Source organism: Heterodontus francisci, chromosome 24 (assembly GCF_036365525.1).
Source record: "Heterodontus francisci isolate sHetFra1 chromosome 24, sHetFra1.hap1, whole genome shotgun sequence".
Classification (NCBI taxonomy): domain Eukaryota; kingdom Metazoa; phylum Chordata; class Chondrichthyes; order Heterodontiformes; family Heterodontidae; genus Heterodontus; species Heterodontus francisci.
Window position 1 is genome coordinate 34370416 of NC_090394.1, and position 27648 is coordinate 34398063.

Genomic DNA, 27648 nt, shown 5'->3' on the forward strand with positions numbered 1-27648 from the left:
TTACGAATGCTACGAGCATTCAGGTAAAGTGCCTTTATGCTAGCTTTCTTACCCTCATGATTTCCACCATCTCTAATATCTCCTGAGTTATCCTTCCTTTCTGCTTCTTTCATAGTCCGCAAGACTTCACTACTCCTGTACTCAAATCCTCTTGCGATAAAGGCTAATATAACATTAGCCTTCCTAACTGATTGCTGCACCTGCATGTTAGCTTTTAGTGACTATTGACAAGGACACCCAGGTCCCTTTGTACATCTACACTTTCCAATCTCTTACCATTTAAGTAATACTCTGCACATCTATTCCTCCTACCAAAATGGATAACCTCACATTTTTCCACATTATATTCCGTCTGCCACGTTCTTGCTCACTCACTAAGTCTTTCCAAATCCCCTTGAAGCCGCTTTGCATCTTCCTCACAACACACATTCCCACCTAGTTTTGTGTCATCTGTGAACTTGGAACTATTACATTTGGTCCCCACATCCAAATTATTGATATATAATGTGAACAGCTGGGACCAAAGTACAAGCCAAAAGACTTGCAGGTTGGTAGGTAAATTGGCCATTATAAATTGCCCCTAGTATAGGTAGGTGGTAGGGAAATATAGGGACAGGTGGGGATGTGGTAGGAATATGGGATTAGTGGAGGATTAGTATAAATGGGTGGTTGATGGTCGGCACAGACTCGGTGGGCCGAAGGGCCTGTTTCAGTGCTGTATCTCTAAACAATAACCATAAACAAGATCCTTGTAGTACCCCACTAGTCACAGCCTGCCAACACAAGAATGACTTGCTTATTGCTACTCTCTGTTTTCTGCCTGTTAACCAATCTTTAATCCATGCCAGTATATTACCTCCTATCCCATGTGCTTTAATTTTGCTAACCAACCTCCTGTGGGGGACTTTATTAAAAGCCTTCTGAAAATCCAAATATATTCCGTCCACCAATTCCTCTTTATCAGTTCTGTTAGTAACACCCTCAAAAAACCCCAACAGGTTTGTCAAACATGATTTCCCATTCATAAATCCATGTTGACTATGCCCAATCAGATCATTATTATCCAAGTGTCCATTTTTCACATCCTTTAGAATAGATTCTAACATTTTTCCTACTGCTGATGTAAGGCTAACAGGTCTGCAGTTCCCTGTTTTCTCTCTTCCTGCCTTCTTAAACAGTGGGGTGACATTTGCTACCTTCCAATCTGCAGGAACTGTTCCAGAATATGTAGAATTTTGGAAGATGATCACCAATGAATCCATTATCTCCATAGCTACCTCTTTCAACAGTCTGGGATGTCGAATATCAGGTCCTGGGGACTTATCAAACTTCAGCCCCATTAATTTCTCCAATACAACCTTCTTACTAATACTAATTTCCTTCAATTCCTCATTCTTCCTAGTCCCTTGGATCTCTAATTCTGGGAGATTTCTTGTATCTTCCTCAGTGAAGACAGACACAAAGTAATTATTTCGCTTTCACTACCAAATGTATCTTCCCCTCCCCTGTCAGCATTCTGAAGGGATCATTCCCTCTGCGACACCCTGGTCCACTGCTCCATTACCCCCAACACCTCGTCCCCTTCCCACGGCACCTGCCCATGCAATTGCAGGAGGTGTAATACCTTCCCTTTTACCTCCTTTCTCCTCACTATCCAAGGCCCCAAACACTCCTTTCAGGTGAAGCAGAAACTTACTTGTACTTCTTTCAATTTAGTATACTGTATTCGCTGCTCACAATGTGGTCTCCTCTACATTGGGGAGACCAAATGCAGATTGGGAGACCGCTTTGCGGAACACCTCCGCTCAGTCTGAAGCCAGTCCGGTTGCTTGCCATTTCAACACACCCCTCTGCTCTCGTGCCCACATCTCTGTCCTGTGCTTGCTGCAGTTTTCCAGTGAACATCAATGCAAGCTCAAGGAACAGCATCTCATTTACCGATTAGGCACGGTACAGCCTGCCAGACTGAACATTGAGTTGAATCATTTCAGAGCATGACGGGCCCCCCTTTTTATTTTTAGTTACTTTATTTTATTGTAGTTTGTTTCATTTTTTTTACCATGTGCCTACCCACTATTTTTTTTCATGTTTGTGCTTTGGGCCAGGGCTGTTCATTTTTCTGTCAATTAACACCCTCTCTGCACTAATACTTTGTCTTTCACCACACCATTAACATACTGTTTGCCTTTGCTCCATGACCTTCTGGTCAGTTATTCTCTGTGACCCTCTGTCCTATCAACACCTTGCCTTTTGTTATCTCTTGCCCCACCCCTGCTTTATTTGCTTAAAACCTATTACATTTCTAACATTTGCCAGTTCTAATGAAGGGTTACTGACCTGAAACGTTAATTTTGCTTCTCTCTCCACAGATGCTGCCAGACCTGTTGAGTATTCCCAGCATTTCTTGTTTTTATTAACTATTTAGCTTCCCTGCCATTTCTCTATTCCCCATTATAAATTCTCCTGACTCAGCCTGTAATGGATCCACTTTTGTCTTAGCCAACATTTCCTTTTTACATACCAGTAGAAGGTTTTACATTCTATTTTTATGTTTTTTGCTAGTTTACATTCATATTCTATTCTCCATTTCTTTATCAGTTTTTGGTCCTCCTTTGCTGTATTCGAAAATCCTCCTGATCCTCAGGTTTACTATTTCTGGCATCTTTATAGGCCTTTTCTTTTAATCTTATACACACCTTAACTTCCTTTGTTATCCACGGTTGACTGCCTTTGGGGTTTGTGTGCCTTGAAGGAATGTATAGTTGCTGTAAACTATGTAATAATTCTTTGAAGACTATCTATTGTCTATGCACTGTCATACCTTTTAATGTATTTTTCCAATCCACCTCAGCCAATTTGCCCCTCATACCTTAATAATTTCCTTTGGTCAAATTTAACACCCTGGCTTCAGATTGAGCTACCTCACTTTCAAACATAATGTAAAATTCTATCATATTATGGTCACTCATCCCTAAAGGTTTTTTTACAACAAGATTATTGATTAGCCCTTTCTCATTACGTAATATTAGATCTAAAATAGCCTGTTCTCTAGTTGGTTCCTCAACATACTGCTCTAGAAAACCATCCCTAACACACTCCAGAAATTCGTCCTCCACAGCATTAGTGTTCATTAGGTTTATCCAGTCTGTGCAGATTGAAGTCACCCATAACTACTGTATTACCCACGCTACATGCTTCTCTAATCTTTTGATTAATACTATGCCCCACACTATCACTACTGTTTGGTGGCCTATAAACAACTCCTACCAATGTTTGCTGCCCCTTGCTGTTTCTTAGCTCCACCCAAACAGATTCCACATTTTGTTCTTCCAATCTGAGATCCTCCCTTACTAATGTACTGATCCCAACTTATTATCAGTGCAACACCACCTCCTTTTCCTTCTTTCCTGTCCTTCCTAAATGTCGAATATCTTTGAATATTCAGTTCCCAGTCTTGGTCACCCTGCAGCCATGTTTCCATAATGACAATTAGGTCATACCCATTTACCTCTATTTATGCCTTTAAATCATTTACCTTGTTGCGAATGCTGTGTACATTCAGGTAGAGTGCCCTTAACCTTATGTTCTTGACATGATTCTGCATTCTAATAGTTGATGCTTGCCTTTGTTTCACTTGCCGTCTAATGTTGTTTGCTACTGTTACGATCAGGTGAGAAAGAGCTCTAGGGGTTCCCTCTCAGCCTTTGCTTGGTTTGATTGTAACAGGGTTTAATTTTGAAAACACCATGTTTTTAGCTCCCCCTCAGTGAATCCTTGTTCACTGCTCTCCAGTTGTAAGGCAAAGAAATCAACAAGACAGGTTTTCTTAGATTTAAACAAAAAAGATGGAAGTTTATTAACCTTAACTCTAATTTGGTTAACGACTACGAATACGCGACGTGACCAAGCTAGCATGCATACACGATAAACACACAAGCAGTTAGAGACAGAAAAGTAGAAAGAATAAAGGGGAAAAGTTTGAGGCAATAGCTGGGATTTATTTACGGTCCTTTGAGTTTGAGTCTTTGTAGAGTCTTTGATTGCTGGTAATTCTTGCCGTTTCGTTGGGGTCCAGTGTACATTTTAAAACTTGTTTCGATGTAGGAGTCTTTCCTCTCTTGAGGTTTAAGTGGATCCGGAGATTCATGAGAGAGAGAGAGAAAGCTAGCCAGGAGAGAGGCTCTCTTCTTCAAACACCCTGGAAAGCTGGTTTTCTTACACATTCAGTGTCTGGTGATCAAGATCCATTTGGGTTAATTGAACCAGGGAGCCGTTGCACTGTCTCTTAGCATGCAAATGTTTTCCAGCCACTGCTGATCTCTTTAAACAAGTCATCTCTTCCTTCCAGCAACAGTTTAAAATTAATGTTCATATGACAAAATTAATATGCCTTAGTCTTGGCAGGTGGGGTCTTCATGACAGCTACTTTCCTACCTCCTGTTACAAGCTTTACCTCTTTCCAATTTGAGCTATGCCTCAGGTTTCCATCCCCCTGACAAGCTAGTTTATACCCTCCCCAACATCACTAGCAAATCTCCCTGTGAGGATATTAGTTCTGGTACTGTTAAGGTGTAGCCACTGCAGCAGAGGAGAGGTACAACACTTGCCACGACTCCACCCAAGCGACCATCGAGCAGACCATTGGGCTGCTGAAGATGAGCTTTTGGGGCCTCGATCAATCCAGTGGAGCCCTGAGGATGCCCCTGCGAGGGTCTTGCGTATTGTGGTGGTCTGCTGAGCTCTGCACAATTTAGCACTGCAGAGGGGAGAGGTCTTGCATGAACAGGTCACGATTGATTGCCAGTCCAATAGTGATGAGGAGGACGTGGAGGAGGGTGATAAGCAGGCAGCACTGGATCTTGAACTCTTTGCACTGGAGGCCAGGCACATTCAGCAACAGGCCGGGGAATCAAGAGACAATCTCAAACTTACCCCCTTCCAGCCACCATGATGGCCTTTCAAAGTGAAATCAGTAAAGACACACCTCAATGGATTCAGTCTGTCACCTCCTTTCTAGCTGGATTCCATGCCTAGCGTCCAGCTTAAGCATACACTCTGCCACATCTGAGACGCTTACCAGAGGAGAGTTGTTCCTAAAATAAAACAAGAAATGCTGGAACCACTCAGCAGGTCTGGCAGCATCTGTGAAAAGAGAAGCAGAGTTAACGTTTCGGGTCAGTGACCCTTCTTCGGAACTGACAAATATTAGAAAAGTCACAGGTTATAAGCAAGTGAGGTGGGGGTGGGGCAAGAGATAACAAAGGAGGTCTAGATTGGACCAGGCCACATAGCTGACCAAAAGGTCACGGAGCAAAGGCAAACAATATGTTAATGGTTTGTTGAAAGACAAAGCATTAGTACAGATTAGGTGTTCATACACTGAATATTGAACTGCAGCAAGTGCAAACCTGAAAAAAACAGTGGGTAAGCAAACTGAACAAACTAAGATGAAATGAAATAAATGCAAAAAAAAAGATTGTAAAAAATGTAAAAAAGAATGTAAAAAAAAAAGGAAGAAAAAATAACTAAAAATGAAAATAAAATGGGGGGCTGTCATGCTCTGAAATTATTGAACTCAATGTTCAGTCCGGCAGGCTGTAGTGTGCCTAATCGGTAGATGAGATGCTGTTCCTCGAGCTTGCGTTGATGTTCACTGGAACACTGCAGCAATCCCAGGACAGAGATGTGAGCATGAGAGCAGGGGGGAGTGTTGAAATGGCAAGGAACCGGAAGCTCAGGGGCCTGCTTGCGGACTGAGCGGAGATGTTCCGCAAAGCGGTCACCCAGTCTGTGCTTGGTCTCCCCAATGTAGAGGAGACCACACTGTGAGCAGTGAATATAGTATACTACATTGAAAGAAGTACAAGTAAATCGCTGCTTCACCTGAAAGGAGTGTTTGGGGCCTGGGATAGTGAGGAGAGAGGAGGTAAATGGGCAGGTATTACACCTCCTGTGATTGCAGGGGAAGGTGCCGTGGGACGGGGATGAGGTGGTGGGGGTAATGGAGGAGTAGACCAGGGTGTCGCGGAGGGAATAATCCCTTCGGAATGCTGACAGGGGAAGGGAGGGGAAGATGCGACTGGTAGTGGCATCACACTGGAGGTGGCGGAAATGGCGGAGGATGATCCTTTGGATATGGAGGCTGATGGGGTGAAAAGTGAGGACAAGGGGAACCCTGTCACGGTTCTGGGAGGGAGGGGAAGGGGTGAGGGTTGTTCCTACACTGGCAGGCCTGGAGGGCCCTGGCTGCCTGAGCGTTTCCTGCACAGGTACAGGACTCTCCTCAGGCATTATGAATACCGGAACCGGGCTCACTGGCAGAGGGGCTGAGGACTCGATGTTCACATTTAGAGCACCCTGAGGGGAGCCTCCAGCTGTGAAGGTCAGCCTCTCCTCCTCCCTTTCAAGGCTCACTTGAACCTCCATGCTCACCAGAGAAAGACGAAGAGCTAGAGAAGACTTTTCTCATCTTGCCACTGATGAGTTCAGCTCATGGCCAAGGTGATGGTGTGCAGGTCTGTGTGCATTCGTGGGATCTGGCGCTTTATGAGGGTGGCCAACCCATCCACGGAGGAAGCCGTGCGCTCACACTCCTACATATGAACATAGGCACATAGGAAATAGGAGCAGGAGTAGGCCATTCTGTCCCTCAAGCCTGCTTCACCATTCAGCTAGATCATGGCTAATCTTCTATCTCAATGCCATTTTCCCGCACTCTCCTCATATCCCTTGCTATCTTCAATATCTAATAATCTATCGATCTCTGTCTTGAATATACTCCACAGGCTGCTGGGGTAGAGAATTCCAAAAAATCACCACCCTCTGAGTGAAGAAATTCTCCTCATCTCAGACCTAAATGGCCCCACCTCTTATTTTGAGATGGCGTCCCCTGGTTCTAGACACCCCAGCCAGGGGAAACATCCTTTCTGCATCTACCCTGTCGAGCACTGCAAGAATTTTGTATGCTTCACTGAGATCACCTCTCATTCTTGTAAACATTAGAGAATATAGGCCCAGCCTGTTCAATCTCTCCTCATAGGGCAATCCTACCATCGCAGGGATCAATCTGGTGAACCTTTGTTGCAATCCCTCAATGGCAAGTGTATCTTTTCTTAGGTAAGGAGACCAAAACTGTACACAATACTCCAGGTGCAGTCTTACCAAAGCTTTATACAATTGAAGCAAGACTTCTTTACTGCTGTACTGAAATCCTTGTGCAATAAAGGCCAACATCCCATTTGCCTTCCTAATTGCTTGCTCCACCTGCATGTTAGCTTTCAGTAACTTAAGAACAAGGACACCCAGGTCCCTTTGGATGTCAACTCTTCCCAATCTCTCACCATTTAAGAAATGCTCTGCATTTCTGTTTTTCCTACCAAGTGGATTTCACATTTTTCCACATTATATTCCATCTGCCATGTTCTTGCCCACTCACTCAGCATGTTTAAATCCCCTTTAAGCCTCTTTGCATCCTCCTACAACTCACATTCCCACCTACTTTTGTGTCATCAGCAAAGTTGGAAATATTACATTTGATTCCCACATAAAAATCATTGATATAGATTGTGAATAGCTGGGGCCCAAGCCCTGATCCTTGCGGTACCCTGCTAATCACAGCCTGCCAACCTGAGAATGACCCGTTTATTCCTTCTCTCTGTTTTCTGTCCATTAACCAATTCTCAATCCATGCAGTATATTATCCCCAATCCCATGTGCTCTAATTTTGCTTACTAACCTCCTGTGTGGAACCTTATCGAAAGCCTTCTGAAAGTCCAAATACACCACATCCATTGGCTTCCCCTTATCTATTTTGCTAGTTACATCCCAAAAAAACTCTTAACAGGTTTGTCAAACATGACTTCCTTTCATAAATCCATGTTGACTCTGCCTAATGCTACCGTTATTTTCTATGTGTTCAGTTGTCACATCCTTTGTAATAGATTCTAGCATTTTCTCTACTACTGATACCTGAGACATGGCAGCACTCATGGCATGGATGGACTCCTACATTGTCCGCTCATGGTTGCGCATGGACTCTGGCAGTTTCACCAGATGTTGCCTTACCTCTCTCTGCAACTCCAGCATATCCTGTGCTGTCAACACCAGAGGCCTGTCATCAGCCTGAGTCTCAGCTTGGGCCTGGCCATCCAACCTCGATTGTCACAGCCAGCTGCTCGGGCGCATGACCCTGGTTCTAAGGCCAAGTGAAAACCCACCGAGGTGAAAGTATCTGTGCTGGTGGAAGGTGCAGGAGGGTCATGTGACAATGCATCCTCTGACTGCTCCTCCTCAGAGGTCGATGGCTGCCTCCCTTCAGCTGGAGCCTCCTGCGGATGACGACCTACGTGAGCGAACACAAACGTGTGGGTTAGGCAGTGCTGATCTTGTCATGCTAACGTGATGTGGATCTCCAGAAATGTTGTGGATGTTGAATGAAGACATTCTTCGCTCTTTTGTGTGGAGACTGCAGTTTCACCATCGGCTATTGTGCAGCCACCCTGGGCCCCTGCTAGCTCCAGTGCCTTCTCCTCAGCCATGGAAAGAGGCCAGATATTGGCTATTCCTCCACCAATCCTCGCAGTCTCCCTAGCACTATGGCCCCCTTTGTCCTGCAAGTGGAAAGAGGGACATGGTGAGACTTAGCAGGATGAACAAGAGAACAGTTATGCTAATGGTAGCCTCTCTGATGGGGTTTCCTACATGGCTCTTCTCCGCATTGGCTTTCAGGGAATCTCATTGGGCTGAGCTGCGAAAGAAGATGGCCTGTGGCCAAGATGCATCCATGCATCTGCCACGATGTGCCGATGTCTACCCACCATCGGCTTCGTGGTCATTCTCTCCTCATGTCGCGCTGACCCCCGTGTAGCCACAAGAAAGCCCCAAAGAGGAGAGAGGCATGGAGCACTCACCTTGGCAGAACGAGGGAGGTTGTTCACTCTTTTTCTGCCCTCGCCCATGTTCGGGGGTGACCCCACAGCTGCTGACCTCCTCTGCAATCTCCATCCAGGCTTGCTTGGTCAGGCAGAAGGACCTCTTCTTGCCATCCCTGGGGAAGAGAACCTCCTGCCTTTCCCTTGCAGCTTGCAGGAGAATCTTGAGGGAGGCCTCGCCTCACGGGGGCCACTTGCCTCTGCCATAGTACGCCATCCTTCTCTGGGGTGTCCGGGAGTTACAACAACGGGTCCAGTAGCAGTCCAGAATCAGCAAATCTCTCAAAGGCTGCAATGCAGGTATGGCTGGCAGCACTTTAAATATGGTGCTCCAATGTCATCCAACATTGCAATCAGCACCTCAGAGCCCATCCCCATTGTGTAAATGGATGGGCCCTGTGCCTCCATAATGGTAAGTGACCGCCCATCGCGTAATCGCGGTTGGCCAGCCGCACATGTCACGGGCGGCGATGACACCCATTTCCGGGTCCGCTGCTGGGACTCATGACAGGAACACTAAATTCAGCCCACTGAAACACACACTGAGATACACCAGAACTCACACTAGCACAGTGACACACAGAAACACAAACTCAGAAATATACCAGACCTCACGCTCACATGGTAACATACTAAAGCACACGTCAGACAGAGATACACAAGAACTCACACATATGCAGGGAAATAGACTAAAACACACACTCACACAGGGATACACAAGAACTCACATTCTGACATACTGAGGAAATTCTGAGGCAGAGGATAAATTTTCATTTAGAAAGAAATGGATTAATCAAAGACAGTAAGTACGGATTTGTTAAGGGAAGGTTGTGTCTCACTAACAAAATTGAATTTTTTGAGGAAATAACAAGGAGGGTTGATGAGGCCAGTACATTTGATGTAGTCTGAGAATTTTAGCAAGGCTTTTGATAAGGTCCCACACCCCAGACTGGTCATAAAAGTAAAAGCCTGCATGGGTTCCAAGACAAAGTGTTGATGGGTATTTTTGTGATGGAAGGCTGTTTCCAGTGGGGTTCCGCAGGGCTCAGTACTAGGTCTCTTGTGCTGTACATCAATGACTTGGACTTTAATGTAGGGGGTATGATTAAGAAGTTTGCCGACGATACAAAAATTGGCAGTGTGGTTGATAATGAAGAAAAAAATCTGTAGACTGCAGGAAGATATAATCAGGTGGGTGGATCAGTGGCAATTGGAGTTCAATCCAGAGAAGTGCAAGGTAATGCGTTTAGGGGAAGGCTAACAAGGCAATAAGTAGTCAGATACCGAGAAGTGTAGAGGAACAGAGGGATCTAGGAATGCATGTCCACAGATCCCTGAAGATGGTTGGATAGGTAGATAAGATGATCAAGAAAGCACACGGGACTTTATTATCCGAGGCATAGAATATAAGAGCTGGGAGGTTATGCTGGAACTGTATAAATCACTAGTTAGGCCACAGCTGGAGTACTGCATGCAGTTCTGGCCACTATAGGAAAGATGTGATTGCACTAGAGAGGGTACAGAGAAGATTTACGAGGATGTTGCCTGGACTGGAGAATTTTAGTGATGAGGAAGGATTGGATAGGCTAGGGTTGTTTATTTTGGAACAAAGCAGGCTGAGGAGAGACCTAATTGAAGTGTATAAAATTATGGGGGGTCTAGATAGAGTGGATAGGAAAGCCCTATTTCCTTTGGTTGAGGGATCCATAACCAGGGGGCTTAGATTTAGGGAAGAGGTAGGAGATTTAGAGGGGATTCAAAGGGAAATGTTTTCACTGAAAGGGTGGTAAGGATCTGGAACTCACTGCATGAAAGGGTGATAGACGCAGAAACCCTCATAATATTTAAAAAGCACTTGGATATGCACTTGAAGTGTCATAACCTACAAGGTTACAGACCATGAGTTGGAACGTGGGATTAGGCTACATAGTTACCTAATGGTTGACATGGGCACGATGGGCCGAATGGCCTTCTTCAATGCTGTAAATTTCTATGATTCTATGATCTCACACTCTCACTCTAACACAATGCAACACACACACAGACAAAGATATATGAAAACTCACACTCACACAGGGAAACAGTCTAAAACAGATGCTCAGAGGTACATCAGAACTCACACTTACACAGTGACACAATGAAGCACAAATTAAGACAGAGGTACACCTGACCGGGGAAATCGGGTAGCTTAGTTGGATAGATGGCTAGCATATGGTTCAGAACAACATCAACAGCACAGGTTCAATTCCTGTTCCCATTCTGATCTGAGGAAGGCAATGGGAAACCACCACATATACCCTCTTCCCTAATCATGTTCATCTTTCCTGGGTGGAGAAAAAGAGCAGAGGACCTCCCCTTGGGCAGACCACAACCATAGCACATGTTACCTCATACTCACACAGTAACACACTGAAAACACACACACTCAGAGATACACTGCAACTCACAGTGACACATTGAAACAAACACTTAGAGATACACCAGGACTCACACTCAAACACTGATAAACAGAAACACAAACTCAAAAACTCACCAGAACTCACAATCCAACAGTTACACAATCAAATACACTCAGATAAAGACACACCAGAAATCACATGCATACAGTGTCACACTGAAACACACACTCAGACTGAGAAACAACAAAACTCATAAACACAGTGATACACTCAAGCAAAAATCCACCAGTGCTCACACTCACAAACTGAAACACAGTGACTGAGATGCACCAGACCTCACACTAACACAGTAACGCACTGAAACACACACTCAGACTGAGATACACCAGAATTCACACTCACAGTGATACACTGAAACACGAACTTGAAATTCACCAGAACACACAGTGACACAGTGAAACACACTGCCAGGCAGAGATACACCAGAACTGACACTCACACAGAGACAGAATGAAACGCACACTCAGACATACACCAGAACTCACACTCACACAGAGACAGAAGGAAACATACACCAGAACTCACACTCACACAGAGACAGAAGGAAACATACACCAGAACTCACACTCACACAGAGACAGAAGGAAACATACACCAGAACTCACACTCACACAGGGCAACACTGAAACACACACTCATAGAGGGATATACCAGAACTCACATGCACACAGTGACAGACATAAACACAGACTCAGACTGAGATACATGAGAACTCACAATCATAGTGACAAAGCACAATACACACTCAGACAACGATACACCAGAACCTACACTCACGTTGTGACACAATGAAACACACATTTAGGAATACCCCAGAACTCACATTTGCACAGTGACAGACTGAAATACACATTCAGACAGAGATATACTAGAACCCTCACTCACATTGTGACACAATGAAAAACACATTTAGGAATACCCCAGCACTCACATTCGCACAGTGACACATTGAAATTCGCATTCAGACTGAGAAACAGTAGAACTCACATTCTCAGTGACACACTGAAACAAACACTCGGATAGAGATACGCTTGAACTCACACATACACTGAGACACACTAAAGCAGAGATACACACAAATGCACAATGAAACACAAACTCAAAGGTTCACCTGAACTCACACTCACAGAGTGACACACTGGAAAATACACTCAGACTGAGATACAATAGAAGTCACACTCACACATGACACACTGAAACACACAGTCAGACTGAGATACACTAAAACTCACACTCGCACACTGAAATACACATTCAAAGGGTGAGATTTTATTGGCTGGCATTGGGAGGGCTCCCCGATGCATTTCTGCAACCAGACTATTTTCCTGGAGGTGGGATGGGCAGCAACTCGGCCACCTGCCGACTGGAGGCAGGTGGCGAACTTAAATAATTAGATGGCCAATTGAAGGCCATTTTTGCAGGCCACCAGCAGTTTGCCGGGGGCTGAGCAGCCCCTGCCGCTTGGAGAGGCCGCAAGTTGCATGGAGGCAGCCCCCCAGCGGCTTGCAGGGTTTTCCGGGGCCATTGCATCCAAAGGCTCCATGACCCAAGGAAGGGGTCCCTGTCACCAATGGCTGCCACCGTGACTCAATGCCACAGCTGGAGGGGTTTCCCTCTCCGATCACTGGGGCCTGCCTGCCTGGCCCTGGCACAGGAACAAAGATTCTTACTTCCCCTGAGAGGGCACCTCAAAATGGAGGCACTGTATTGTTCCCCTTGTCGGCTCAGCACAGGCCAGCTCTCTCAGTGGCACTGCCAAGGTTGCAGAACTGCTGGCCCTCTGATTGGGTTGGCAGCATGGAGAGCCAATCCGCTGTCCTTAATTGGATGGAGGATCTGGCAGTGGCCAATTAGGAGGCAGTCACTGGGAAGATTTCCACCTGGTCCTGCTGGCCGCACACATGGGCTTAGGACCTGCATATGATCCCAACATTGGGTCTCACCCCGATCAGGAAAATCCTGGCCAAAGATTCACAAGAACTTGCACACAAACAGTGACAGGCAGAAACACATCCTCAGACAGAGATACCTCAGAACTCATACTTACAGAATGATACACTGAAACACGCACTCAGAAATACACCAGAATTCACACACACAATGGCACACTCAAAAATACATTCAGTCAGAGATACACCAGATCTCACACTCACATAGTGACAGCCTGAAAAATACACTCTGCCAAAGATACAGGAGAACTCACACTCACTCAGTGACACATTGAAAAATACATGAAACCCCAGAACTCGCACACACAGTGACACTATGTAACAGACCCTCAGGCGGAGATACACCAGACCTCACACTCACACAGGAACACAGAGAAACACACACTCCGAGAAAGACCAGAATTTACACTCACAATGGCACACTGAAACATACACTGAGGCAAAGAAACGCCAGAACTCACACTCGCACAGTGATATGCCGAAAAACACACTTGGTCAATGATACACCAGAACTCACATTTACACAGTGACACAATGAAACACACACTCAGGCAGAGATACAGCAGAAATCAGATTCTTGCGGTGGCACAATTGAACACACATTTAGACAGATACACCAGAACTCAGACACTCACACAGTGACAAACTTAAACACACACTCAGGTAGATATACATCAGAACTCACACAGTAAAACACACACTCAGAGATACACCAGAACTCGCACAGTGATGCAGTGATTCAATGAAACACACAATCAGAAAGCAGTATACCAAAACTCACACTCACACAATGAAACATAATAAAATACATACTCAGAGATACATCAGAACTCACACTGACATAGAAACACACTGAAACACACGCTCAGACAGAGATACACCAGAACTCATGCACACACAGGCACACATTGAAACACAAATTCAAAGATTTGCCAGAACTCACACTTACACAGTGACACATCCTGAGGCAGAGATACACCAGAACTCACACTCACACAAGGAAACAGACTAAAACACACACTCAGACAGAGATACACCAGAACTCACACTCACAATGACACCCTGAAACACACACTCAGGCAGGAATACATGAGAACTGACACTCACACAGTGGCACAGTAAAACACACATTCAGATGGAGATATTCCAGAACTCATCTTCACAACTCAGACAGAGATACACCAGAGCTCACACTCACACAGTGACAGACCGAAACACACACTAAGGCAGAGATACACCAGAACTTGCACTCACACAGTGACAGTGAAACACAAATTGGACAGTGAAACATCAGAACTCACACTCACAGTGACAAACTGAAACACACACTCAGAAATGCACCAGAACTCACACTTACGCAATGGCACACTGAAACAGATGCTCTGACAGGAGACCTGGAAACTCACACAGTAAAACAATGAAGCACACACACTCAACGATACACCAGAACTCACATTCACACAGTGACATAATGAAACACACATTCAGACAGATACACCAAAACTCATTCTCAGAGATGCACTCTTACACATGCACGAATGAAGCCACACTTAAAACTCGTTACATATGTACACAAGAGGGCATCAAAGCACAGATTACACTAACAGTCTGTATAAAGTTTGTAATTTATTGTTTGTGTACACGTCGTGCTCCTGATCTCATTTACTGCAAAGTCGAATAAAACAAACAGAAATCACACCCACTAGAAAGACTTGATTCACATTTAAAACAAGCATTCCAATTTTAACTGCCACTGTACGTCTGCGGCAGCCTTGCAAGGTGTCCCATGGTTTGCAGTTTGACAAACATCACAGTGAGGACAGGAGGAAGAGAGGGAGTGAAAGACATGAGAGAGAAAGGAGAAAGAAAATCCTGGAAAGGAGGAGTAGAAAGAAAATGAGAAAGAGGAGGAAATAAAACTGAAAGAGAGCAAGCGGAAGGACCAGACAGAAGGAAAACTTAGAGAGACAGGAAGGCAGTGAAATAGGGAGTAACAGAAGGAAAGAAGAATGAGTATAAGGAGATAAAGAGTAGAACGAGGAAAAGGGGAGAGAAAAAAGTGGAGTCGGTGTAGACTCAAGTGTTTAATCCTGATTATGAAATATTAATCCCACTCTCTCGCCAGACGAGTTAAATTTGACTTTTTAAACTGAAGTTTTTGGTATCAAATGGCGTTTTTCTGGGAAAAACAAGACGTTTTAGCATGAGAGAGGAGCTAGCACATACTCCCGACTTCTTAGGGAAGAACAGACTCCCGCAATGTTTCTATCCCAACAGCTACTCTCCTTCCCCAAACCTTCTTGGCCAGAATTCCAACTGTGTTTAAATACAGAGTTAAAAAAAAAATTGTAATGGAGGGTGAGTTTTATTATATATATACATTTAAATCCAGGGGCCATCAATCCAGGAGTGATTAGCGTACAGTGCAAGTGCTGAAATGCAAATGATTCTGTACAAAGGCTCCTTGCAAATTGGCGTCACCATTTCTCAAATTATATCATTACTATATTTTTAAGATGTTAATATGGCGAAGGCAATTTCCCCGGGGATGCGGGCAAATTAGTTCTATTTCCGAGCGCCTCTCTCGTGTGTTAATGTAAGCGGAGAGCCGCGACAAGGAGCCGATCAACCAGATTACAATTAGGCTGCTGATTTGGGCTCGATCAAGCATTGATAATTTTTGGCATATTAAGCACGTTTTAGGAAAGGTGATAAGTCAGTTTTAATTGAAATGAAATGATTATTCTGATGGAACTTTGGATATTATTAACAAACTCCGCGCTCATTTAACATTCAGTTTTGAATGCACGAGGCAAAAGGAAGAAGAAAAAAAGATTTGAAGGGTATTAGTATGTCAGCAACGCGAGAGGTAATTTGATGCGAATTACTTTTTTCCTCTCCAGCTGAAATATAGTGAATTAAAAAAAATCTCCAGCCCAATCGCCTTGGTGTCTCCGTTGACAGCCTCTACAATCTATAGATAATTAGATGGGCAGAAGTTTTAATTGTCAAGATTAAACAGCGTCTCTGGAGCTGATGGGAATTTAGAAAGAATTCCTCTCTCTGTCTTTCACCCACCTCCTCTTAAAATACATTTCAAAAGCTTGGATTGTCATACATCAAGAACTGAGAGAGAGAGAGACACTTTGCTGTTTAATTGCGATCCCATCCAACTCCAGCGCCGGATCAAATCACCTGCGACAATTAATTTAGATTTAATTCCGTAATTATCAGCAAATCGAGTAATGTGCAAGTTAATTTAGATAGTTAAAAATTAACTTGCGTGAAGTTAATTGAGTAATTAAAACCCTCAACTGCCGCCTATTAATTTGCTAATTAAAAATAAATTTGATTTTGTGCAATTTAAAGTAATATTGACATCAGCCTAGTATCGGCAGTTTGTGAGTTGAGTTGCTTTTGCTGTGTTGATTCTCTGCACGAACCAGTTTGGTGTTGTGCTTTGCATTCGTGTTTTACACGCATTTATATTCCATTAAATCACTCTCCAACAAAAGCAACTCTCAGGCCTAAGAATTAAATAACCATTAACAGCCCGTCTGTAGGTTGTTAAATGTTCCCCAGTTTTTTATGATGGATTTCTTGTGTGTGTTGAAACATTGGGCTGCATTTTGCCCCCCGGGTTGGTCAGGACTGTATGTGTGTTTTCCCTCCCCCCCCCGTTTGTTTAATATCCATGGAACAAAGTCAACCGGGTAAAGTGATTAATTTGTAGGGCTATGCAGAGTGGACATCTGGGTCGTAGGGAAAGAGAGACAGACCCCAACAGAAAGAGAGAGGCGAATCGGGGGGTTGGTTGTGTTGTGGTGGTGGGTGGGGTGGGGTGGGGTGGGGTGGGGGTTGGTGACGGGAAGTAGTGACTTGTTTAAATGGAATAATGGGACAAGCTTCCTTCTCCTGAATATTTCTGGATATTGGGATTATAATCACCCACCAATTTCACTGCTAACAGCACAAAAAAAAAGAGACAAGCGGTTGGAATAGATAACCTTAACGAGATAAAGAGGAACATGGCGAGGCGCGCTGTCCTGAATGCACCGCGTGTACGTCTTATTATCAAGTTAATTAAAGCTAGCATCTGACAATGTCACTCTCGTGTAAGAAAACGTATTTAAATGCAATGTCTCCGAGGACTTTGTGTCAAGGGCTTGCTTTCATTGAGTTGCTGGTCTGTTTTGCCTTGGCAAGAGCACAAGAAACCTGCGCCTGGAAATCACAGCTGAAGGGTGCCTTTAAAGCAGGCTCTTTTATAAGCAAATGTCATGCAGGCAATTATAGAATTTTGATGTATAAAATCAAAAAAAAATAAAACGATTTCCATAATTTGTGCAGATTGACTGCAGTACTACAGACACAAAGAAAGTCTCATCAAACGACAGCGCTCTCCATTAAAGCGTGCTCTCAAACGCTTTAAGAGATTTTTTTTTTTACAAAGACTGTTAGAAACATTAAACCTTCCACGATTAAAATTTTACAGATTCAGATTGTGAAAGCCGGTTGCAGTGTGGACTGGAGGTCAAGTGACGAATGGATTATATGCTTCTTCATAATAATATTAATTAAACAATTTGCATGGTAATAAGGTAACAATTATCAGGGCTTATGTTGAAAGATACAGGTTATTACAACACGCCAATCACGAGTCAGGGGTCAGCCAGTGAGCGGGGGAAGAGAATTCAGCTCAAATTAACATTCTGTCAGCTCCAGAAATTGGTCAAATAAGTCGAATTAATTCTTTGTAATAAAGAGAGAAAAGTCCCATTGCCTGAGTTTGATTAAGCCTCCCCTGTATTCACAGACACGTCTCCTATATTGCAGCCACAAAGCTCAAACAGAAAATGAAGCGTTTATTGCTACGGGCAAATTTGGGTCCAGTGGCTACAGTTTACATTTAGTATTTATAGAAAGTTAAATTAAATTACTGTGAAAAGTGCGGCCCTTGGCCTCCCCGACCCCCAGCATTAATACTTCTCTCCATTCTTATTACTCCGTCTCTTATAAGTCAAACTGGAAATGTGGTCTCTTATTTTATTATTGGTGCAGTATTCCTGATCCACGTTGACTTTTGCAAATCGCAACCGTTTTTCAATTAATAAGTATAATATTCGCACAGGTAGCGCTGGTTCAGTGTGAATCGTGACAGGCTTCAAACAAATGTTGTTTGTATGTTTTTTTAAAAATTCCAAAATAATGCAAACATCCTACAGTATTTCTAATATAGTGTACCTTCGACCCCTTTCTCATGTGGCTCTGTTCTGAGTAACCTATCCACATTTTCAGCACTGATCTCGTGTCATTGCTGATTTTATTGGGTGAAGTGTGTGTTTCAGCTTGCCCAGAATATTAAAAAATTCACCACCACTGACCAAACTTTCCTCCATTAAGACTTTTTATTCGCTCAATGCTAAATGTTTGGATTCTTTTGTCTCTCAGACCCTTCCGTGTTACTCTCTCACCCTAAAGTTCTCCGCATTCACGTGTGATATTTTACAGAAATCTCTCCCCCCTACCCACCCCCCCCCCCCATTCCGTATTCCTGTCACCTCACTTTCTCCAAAGTTTTCCTGCTGGAAATTCGAGCCACTTCCCTGCACTGGGCAGTGATACTGAAACTTCAGGATCCCATTTCCCCCAGCATCTTTTACACTGTCAGTCTGAGGTCAGTGTCCTGCCTTCCCGGCTGCTCCGGTTGTGGGACAGACAGTTCACAGATTATCGCCCTTTGCAATAATATTTGAACAACTTTTCTCCCCCTTTGGGAGGAAAAAAATAACAACCAGACACAATTGTCAAACAAAGCGACACACTATCAATTTATGGAATTCAATCTGGGCCCGTGAAAGACACGAACAGATTAATATTCCCAACATCAGTAACCATTTTATTTTAAAAACTATTAAAATGAAGAGAGGATGAAAGGATGAGAGGGGTGTAAATGGAAAGCATAGTTTAATATATATTCTTCAAACGACTATATTTCGAACCGAACAGGCAATTTTAAGGACTCATTCGGATTGTTTCCACATGGAAGGTGATAAAGAGTAAAATCTGATGAATAATTTGGATTTAATGTGTTAAGACTGGTATTTCAGTTTATTTATAGACAAGTTATTGTCCTATTAGCAAAATAGGGATGGCTTTAAGTAAATAACTTATTAAATCAAAGCAACAATTCTAAAAAAAAACACATCACGGAATACCACAGTAAATAGATATAGGGCCTGACAAGTGCATCTTACTTTTTCTCTCATTCCCTTTTCGGGACCCTCTATTAACCAGTCCTGGTCCTGAGCCTGAACAGTTTCTTGAAACTTGGGACTTTTAGAATTGTGCCGTCCTTCTATGAAACAGTTTAAAGAAATTAATTTTAATGTTTGTTTTATTTCGGTGTTTTTTTTGTTGAAATGATTCTTTGTCTAATTGTTTTTTCCCTCTCCTGTTGTCTGCAGCTTGGCGGTTCAGAGCGAGTTTAGAAACTTCAATGGGGAATATAATTTAATTAGAACAAAGCGGGACACAGGCTCATTACCATTAATCACCGGTTCAGAGAAAGTGGCTGATTTTTTTTTTGCACGCGAAGAAAATAATGAAAAAATGACTCCTTGGACCCGTGCACTAGTGTGACCTGTGTTTAATTAGCACCGTCCTGTGATTAATAATTCAATATTTACTTATTGTTGTCGATATTTTCAATAAAGAGCGAATGGCAGTTTTAAAGATTCCCCCTTTTTATATAAGGCACCGTCACGATAGCTTTAAATATTCATAGTGACAGAGCAGTCTAGAGCAAACCCCGAAGATGAAATATCATGTTCTTTTAAATGCATTGTGACAGCTCTGGAAACAGCAGCTGATGAATCCTCTATTATCCGATCAGTCTATTTGCCGCTCAATGTGTCCCTGTAATTGGCCCGACATCAGTTTAAAAGCTGACCAAGGAAATCGTTCTCTCTTTGAAAAAAATCTTGGACAACACGATGGTCAATGTTTGGGAGAGAGAGAGAAAAAAATCTATTAGCGTGTGTTGTGTAGGGGTGCAGAGAAATTGCATATGTTTACTCTGTACTCTGCTTAGTATTTAACCAGGTACCAATCAACCTGCGGGAGCCTGGGCCCGTACTCGTCAAATCCTCCTGCATTGTTTTGACAGCTCATATATTGTTTATTGAGGTGGATGTCATGTATAATTAGCGATCGATATGGAAACGTTTTCAAGCGGTCTTAATACCCACTGGTACCAACACACACCGACTATACGTCTCTGACGTCAGACGCGATTAACGTTTCTTATTGGTCCCAAAATCCCAAAGCCTGGGCTAATTATTGGATCCTTTATGTTCATAAAGTAAAGACACATCCTCCCCGTCCACTAGCATGTCAACCGCTTTTCTACTTTTCCTGCATACATTTTGAAGTTCACCCAAATCCTTTAAGTGCAAGCTTTTTTTTCTCTCTCTCTCCCTGGTCCCTTTCCCCCTGCAGGGAGATGATGGATAGCAGGATTCTAGAGCACCACCATGCTCAGTTTGGAGGCACCTTGGCTAGTATGGTAGGATTCCACTACCCCCTTACTCATCACCATGTGTACGAACTCGCGGGGCACCAGCTCCAATCTGCCAGCGTCCCCTTCACCATAGACGGATTACTGAGCGGCTCCTGCACGGCATCTGTGGTCAATCCGTCCCCTCTGATGCCTTCGGCTTGTAACGTGAACGGGGAAAATCAGTCTTTCAAACTGTCAGGTAAGAATGAGAGGAGTAAGAGAGAAAAATGTTCGGGCCTCAGTCAGGCCAAGAACTGGACCTACAGGTTTGTCACAGGCAAAAAAAAAAACGATACGCCAAACATAATTATACTGTACAGCAGAAACTAATTAAAAATTAACAACACAAGGGAATGGCTTATTTCAAAAATGTAAAAAGTAGTTTAACATGAGAACGAATACAATAGCCCAGGTAACCCCTAAGCATAGACGCTAACGAGGACTCTACTGTATATGTAGAAGGTATTTCGAAAGTGTCTAGCACGTTAGTTATATACCGGGATCCGGCGATGCCCGGAATGTATAGGAAGTCGGTTGTGGTTTTTTTGGTGTGTGTGTATATAGATAGATGGACGTGTGTGTTCAGGCACTCTGTAGCCGTGGGAATCGGTAAGTCGATGCTGTGGGAACGAAGCGCTCTTTGCCCAGCTCTGTGCCTGTAAAAGCTGCACATATTGTTTTCATCAAGCTCCCTCTCTGCTCTCGCTGGGAGAGAAACGGCATCGATTCTGCCTCCGCTGCAAACGCCTTAAAACCGTTAACAATACACTGGGACAATGCACCTGCATTTCAACAAATTCAAATACGGTCACAAGTCTGGTGGAGCCAGTGTCTCTTTAATTCGGGTTATTTACAGAGTGTGACGAAAAAAACTATAATCTTTTTTCGTTCCCGGAATAAAAATAATGCACGAATTTTTCATTTATACTATTATCGAGTGCAATTTTGAAAGTGTAGGTAAAAATGGTTCGAAGGCCTTTGCAGATTGTGTTTTCCTCGGATGCATTCTCCATCATCCAGCGACGAATTAATGTACTGTTTGTAGTCTGATCATTTTTATTTATTCTGATCAGTGCTTTCTTTCTCCACTTTTTGTTTTATCCCTGTCTTGTCACAGACGTGTCGGATCCCGAAAAGGACACCCCCGGCTGTAAACGGAGAAGGACGCGGACGAATTTCACCGGCTGGCAGTTGGAGGAATTGGAGAAAGCCTTCAACGAGAGCCATTATCCAGACGTGTTCATGAGAGAGGCGCTGGCATTAAGACTCGACCTGGTGGAGTCTCGGGTTCAGGTAAAAAAAAAAACCCTAAAAATTAAAACAAAACATGCATTATAAAAGCCCAGTGTATCGACAGACTGTACTGTATTATATAACTGACATCATCCAGTATTCACAAAATGTTGTAACATTTTACAATTTGAATGGATTGCTGTCAGCGTTTAAATGTGTTTTAAATCCTATTTCTCACCTTTAAATCTTTTCACTGCACGATTTATTTTCTACTTATTTCCGTATTAAATGCAGTTAAAATTAATGCTAGAATGAGTTCAACAAAGGGACAATAATTGTACATTATAAATGCATACTGCACTCCAGTTTAAAACAAATGATTTGCTAATCTTGTTTGTCTGACAGGCAGTCCATAAATGTTTTTTCTGTTGTAGTTTAGAAAGTTAAATGGTGTATAAATGTAAAAGAGCTACTTATGGTAAGAACGAGCGGTTAAAACACAGTTAGGTTCTGTGAAAATGTCTATTGTTGACAGTGTTACTTTTGCTGTAAGACTTGACGTGAGCTGCTGTGTTTACCTTCGTGGGGCTGGACACAAACTCTTAAACAGAAAGCTGTGTAAACATCGTATTTTAATGGGAAGAAGCAGTTTAATATTTAAATGGGATGATGAGAATAATCAAACCTTACCCCTTATCAAAGCTTGCAACAGGCTGGGCACTGTGTGCATATACTATGTTTTTGGGGAAAATAATCTTTAAGCGGCAATGTGTTGCAAAAATGTGTTATGAAACATCCGGACACGTACAAATCACGCCGAACTGCAAATTGTAAAAAAATAAAGAACGACCGTTAAGTTAAATAAATGCATTTAAAATTATAAATCTATTGTCACAATCAAGAACAAGAAGATTGTGGCCCAGGTTGTGCAGAAATGTCAGACCAAAGACACAGCCGCTCATGACCCTTCCCTATTCTTAAGCACTTTATCCAATTTGTTGATGGGTAGTTAAGTGAGGTTTGGATGAAGTCGAGAATGTTTATTTCCCTTAAGACGGCGATGAGCACTTCTCATTGACAGAACAGTTGGAACCAACACAAAGAGAACTCCTTGTAAAACGATTATTGGCTAGTTTAATTCGTGTTTAACAAGGGACAGAATAAAAAAGACACGAGCGTTTTTTTGATCAGTGAACTTTTTTTAATGTTTAAAATCTTTAATTTTGAGAAAAAAATCCTCGAATGTGTGTAACGAAAACGCGTTGTGCATATAAACGAATGGTGATTTTCGTATTTGTGTGTGTTGTATAGAGCGGGTAAAATAAATAAAGGTGGTAAAATTGGGCCCTGTCCGGAACTGAGTGACCGAGTTTATTAATTGTTTCCTGTAGGAGGCGAGAAAGGAAAGGCAACATTTAAGTGTTAAACTGGAAGTTATTATACATTAAACCATTGTATTTGGTAACGGGGAACTGTCCGTTTATTAGTACCCGATCGTCATTATTATGAGTTTTGCACTCCCCTTAGAATCACCATATCATTGTTTTCATTGTACTCTCTCATCCACACACCCCCTTAGTGTTTTCTGATAAGTTAAGGGGCGAATTGAAGCTTTGATTCCACCGCTGCGTTTGTAAAATAAACCTGCTTCAGTTGAAATCGTAAAGCATCGATTTAATTGATAGAATTACACGCGAGATTAAATGCAATTCGTTTGTCAATTAACCTAATTCAGGTTTTCGTGTTGATTGTGTAAACAAGATGTTGTTTACACAGGAGGAGGGGGGATAGAAAAAATGTGACTCCCAAACTTCCTCTCACCCCACAGGTACCGGAGTTCATTCCTGTTCAACATTGTCCCGGGTCATTAAAAAATAATTTCCACTCAATACCCCCTTCTAGCAATTTCTGTATTCAATCCCAACATTGAAAAGTTTACCCACACACAACAGCAAGCGGTTAACTAATTTTCTATTAGTATTTTGGGAGATGGAAATTGGGTCAACGTTCGGGTTGGATAATTCTAACTTTGTTTATAAAACGGGAGATTGAAATACAGCGGAACGGTTTGTTGGTATTAAACTAACGTGCTAACAAGCTTTAACAAACGTTTACAAAATGGTCATTTTGTTTGACCCTTTTTAAAAAAAAAACCCGAACTGGCCATTAAAGTCCGATCATTGGAAACAAGAGAATACTGTCGGGCTGGGAATGTAGCCCTCTATAGTGTAAGGAAATTGATCTGTTGAAACATAGAGGAACAAAAAAACATTGCGAAAACTTTGCGAAGAGAGAAAGAGGGAGAAATTGATGTGAAATTCGATTGTAATGTCATTTTCATTATTCGGTACGTAGGTGTGGTTCCAAAATCGCAGAGCTAAATGGCGCAAGAAAGAAAACACCAAGAAAGGACCCGGCCGACCAGCGCACAACTCGCACCCCACCACCTGCAGCGGAGAGCCCATGGACCCCGAGGAGATTGCGCGGAGGGAGATGGAAAAGATGGAGAAAAAGAAACGAAAGCAAGAAAAAAAACTCCTGAAATCCCAAAACAAGCTGCTGCACGCGGACGGAGACTGCAGCATTGCCTCGTCCGGGTCCGGATCCGAATCGGACAGCAGCGTAGTCCACTTACAGCCGGCCAAAGAACCGATTTCAATCCGTGCCGAGTCTAGCCAGCACTCCCCGAATGGCAACAGGGAGCAAACCGAAGCGAACTGTGAGCAAACGGGGCAAAAGCTCGCCCACCACCAAAGAAACGCGCCCCAAAATCATCCCAGTAGATCGTCCGATCTGGAGTGCAATCGGGATAAACCTCAAAGTTATCTGTGCACGAACGCTCGTTCCTCCAACCTGACAAAGTGTGATCAGAAAACCAATCCTTTCAGCGTGGAAAGTCTTCTTTCTGATACAACACCGCGGCGCAAGCCTCACTATGAATTCCCAGCCTTATCAAACCCCAGAGCAGTCATTGGGAAAGGACATTTCCTTCTGTACCCCATTACCCAACCTTTGGGGTTCATTGTACCCCAAACCAGTATCAGAACACCCCCCGTCCAACCGCCATCCCCCCCTGGGCCAGACACAACAGCTCCAGAAACAGACCAGGTACATTCCACTTATCCCGGGACAAATTCAAACTCAACGCAAACCAGCTGTCCCGGGTCAGATTCAAGCTCAGCACAGACCAGCTATACTGGGACAACTTCCAACCCAGCACAGACCAACTACCCCGGGTCAACTCCAAACGCCACACAAGCCAACTATCTCGATACAAATTCCAGCCAGCCTGAGTCAAATAAACCCCTGGCCTCGGAGAGTCCAGATGAACTAACTCAACAGAACCTGGACTCTCCCGAACCAGTAAAAACAAACTGCCCTCGAGAACACATGACAGAGTGCGAAGACGTGGATATGGAGTAAGCAGAGACACTGAAGTAACATCACATCTGCAAAACAGACACAAAACAAAGGAACAAGAAAGAGGGAGGGGAAAATAAGGACTTTCTCGTATAATTCACTAGATAAACATGTCTTTTCAGTTTATTTAGTTTGCTATGCAGGTGGATGTCTGTGTGAATTTTCACTGGCCGGGAGATGCGTTCAGATGTTAAACCAGCCCTGTTTCACTAAGCGGAGCCAGAACAGTTTATCTTATACATACACAGTTAACATCGGTGTCTGGACGCAATGTATAAAACCAAGAATCCTCTCCTCTCATTGTGTAAAACCCAAACAAATGTATCAAATATTTATATATGATGTAACTTTTTTATAAATAAAAGTTTCTGTTTAAAAAAAAAACTGTTTTGCCTGTGATCTGTCAGCAGTATCTGTACAGGAGCCGAGCTGCTCTGATAGAGTCTGTGTTTGTGTTTATTGCTATAAGACCTTTATTCATTAAAATGCTGTGAATCTGTGGCGAAGCCGGAGGGGCCACGGTCCTGCCCGCTTCCTGCCGCGTCCTGATATGAAAGTGATTATTTTCCCGATGGCAGCCGAGGTCGGGTTTAGCCCAAAGGGTTATTACACATTACCGATTTTATAGTGATATGAAATCACACAAGTTCCTTCAATAATAGAATTAGCATGAAAGGGCTGGGGCATAAAATTGAAATTGGAAAATAATAGGATGAGATGTGTGTGTGCATATTTGGCTGTGCTGAATTGGTTGTGAAATGGGAAATCGTGGGCTGGAATTTTCATGAGGTTTTCTTTGTCATGTATCTTGTAGCAGGCTATATTAAGATAGATGTTCGATGATATCCTTCATTGTTCTGTCGCTTATATTGATGTTCTGGTGTTATCATCCTATTGATCATGTGTCGCCTGTAATAGGACAGGGAAAGCAAACGCGCCTCAACAAAAGAAGAACACATTTGTTCTAATAGGGAGGAGACCCAAGGGGGGAGTTTGCGAGATTCAGGACAGCTGCACCGAGAGAAAGAGGGGCGAGGAGAGGGAGAGGGGCGGCCGGGGGGGGGGGTGGGGTGAAAGATGAGAAAACTTTGCCAGAAACTCGCACCCAGCCTTGCCTCCCTCCCCCTCCTCACCCATCACCCCTCCCTCGCCAATCCCCTTCAATTTACAGGGCACTTATGCAGTGTAAACTACATCAGTTCCCTGGGAATTAAAATCCCAATTATTAAAACCATTAATTTTGTCGAGTCTGTGCACAGTGGAATTATGTTTACAGCCTAGTTAAATATCGCTGATCCCTTCTGGTCATCGGGCCTTTTATTTGCAAATAAATTGAATATAATAATAAGGCAGGCTTAGTTCTGGGTGCGCGCAGATGAATTTCTGAGCTCCCGTTCTCTTTAATAATATTTACATAATTTTCGCTTGGTGCCTGTGATATTTGCTCTGCAGGATGCATCAGCTTTTGGAGAAAAAAAATAATTAGATAAAAAAAAGAGAGAATTTGTGTCGAGACGGACGTCACTTAAGACTCTGGGCAGAAATTTCATTCTGTACAAATTCAGTTAATAGGAAAATGATTGTCTCGGTGTCCTTAAAACTGGTCTCGCCTCAAATCCCTGACCTTAGCAGTCACGCTTGCCATTTCTGTATCGGTTTGGTACCAAAAGGTGGAAAAATATAATCTACCCAAAGAAAAAAAAAGCCCCGGCGTTTAAAATGCTATGTTGTTTTAAATAACGTGAAATATTTCCCTGGCAGCAATAAATTGCCTCCTTTCTTCAATTTGCAGCTGTTCATTTTGTCCGTATAGCTCATGTTTTATTTATTTACAGCCATAATGATTGCGGTTGTGAATGAGGCCGAGTATCGGTCGCTAGCAGACACATGTCCTTAAGGTGAATTAGTGATTTAGTTAAGCAGTTTAGTCCAATGTTGGTGCTGCTCTCAGCTCAATAGGGTTTTTTTTTTTGCTGAGCCCGAGGAGGAAGCTGTTTCTAGACAAACTATCAATCGATCTAGCTCGCAGTCTCCGGGAGATGTGTCCGCGATGAATCATACTTTATGAATTCAATTTATACCAAGAGAAATTTTCA

At 43.1% G+C, this 27648-nt stretch overlaps 1 protein-coding gene across 1 annotated transcript; it reads left to right on the top strand.

Moving 5' to 3' along the window:
* Positions 1–20506: 20506 nt before the first annotated feature.
* uncx (UNC homeobox) lies at positions 20507–25936 on the top strand. Its single transcript, XM_068056822.1, has 3 exons — positions 20507–21098; positions 22017–22192; positions 24488–25936. The coding sequence occupies exons 1-3, from the start codon at positions 20843–20845 to the stop codon at positions 25553–25555; spliced, it is 1500 nt and encodes a 499-aa protein (XP_067912923.1). The 5' UTR covers positions 20507–20842; the 3' UTR covers positions 25556–25936.
* Positions 25937–27648: the final 1712 nt, after the last annotated feature.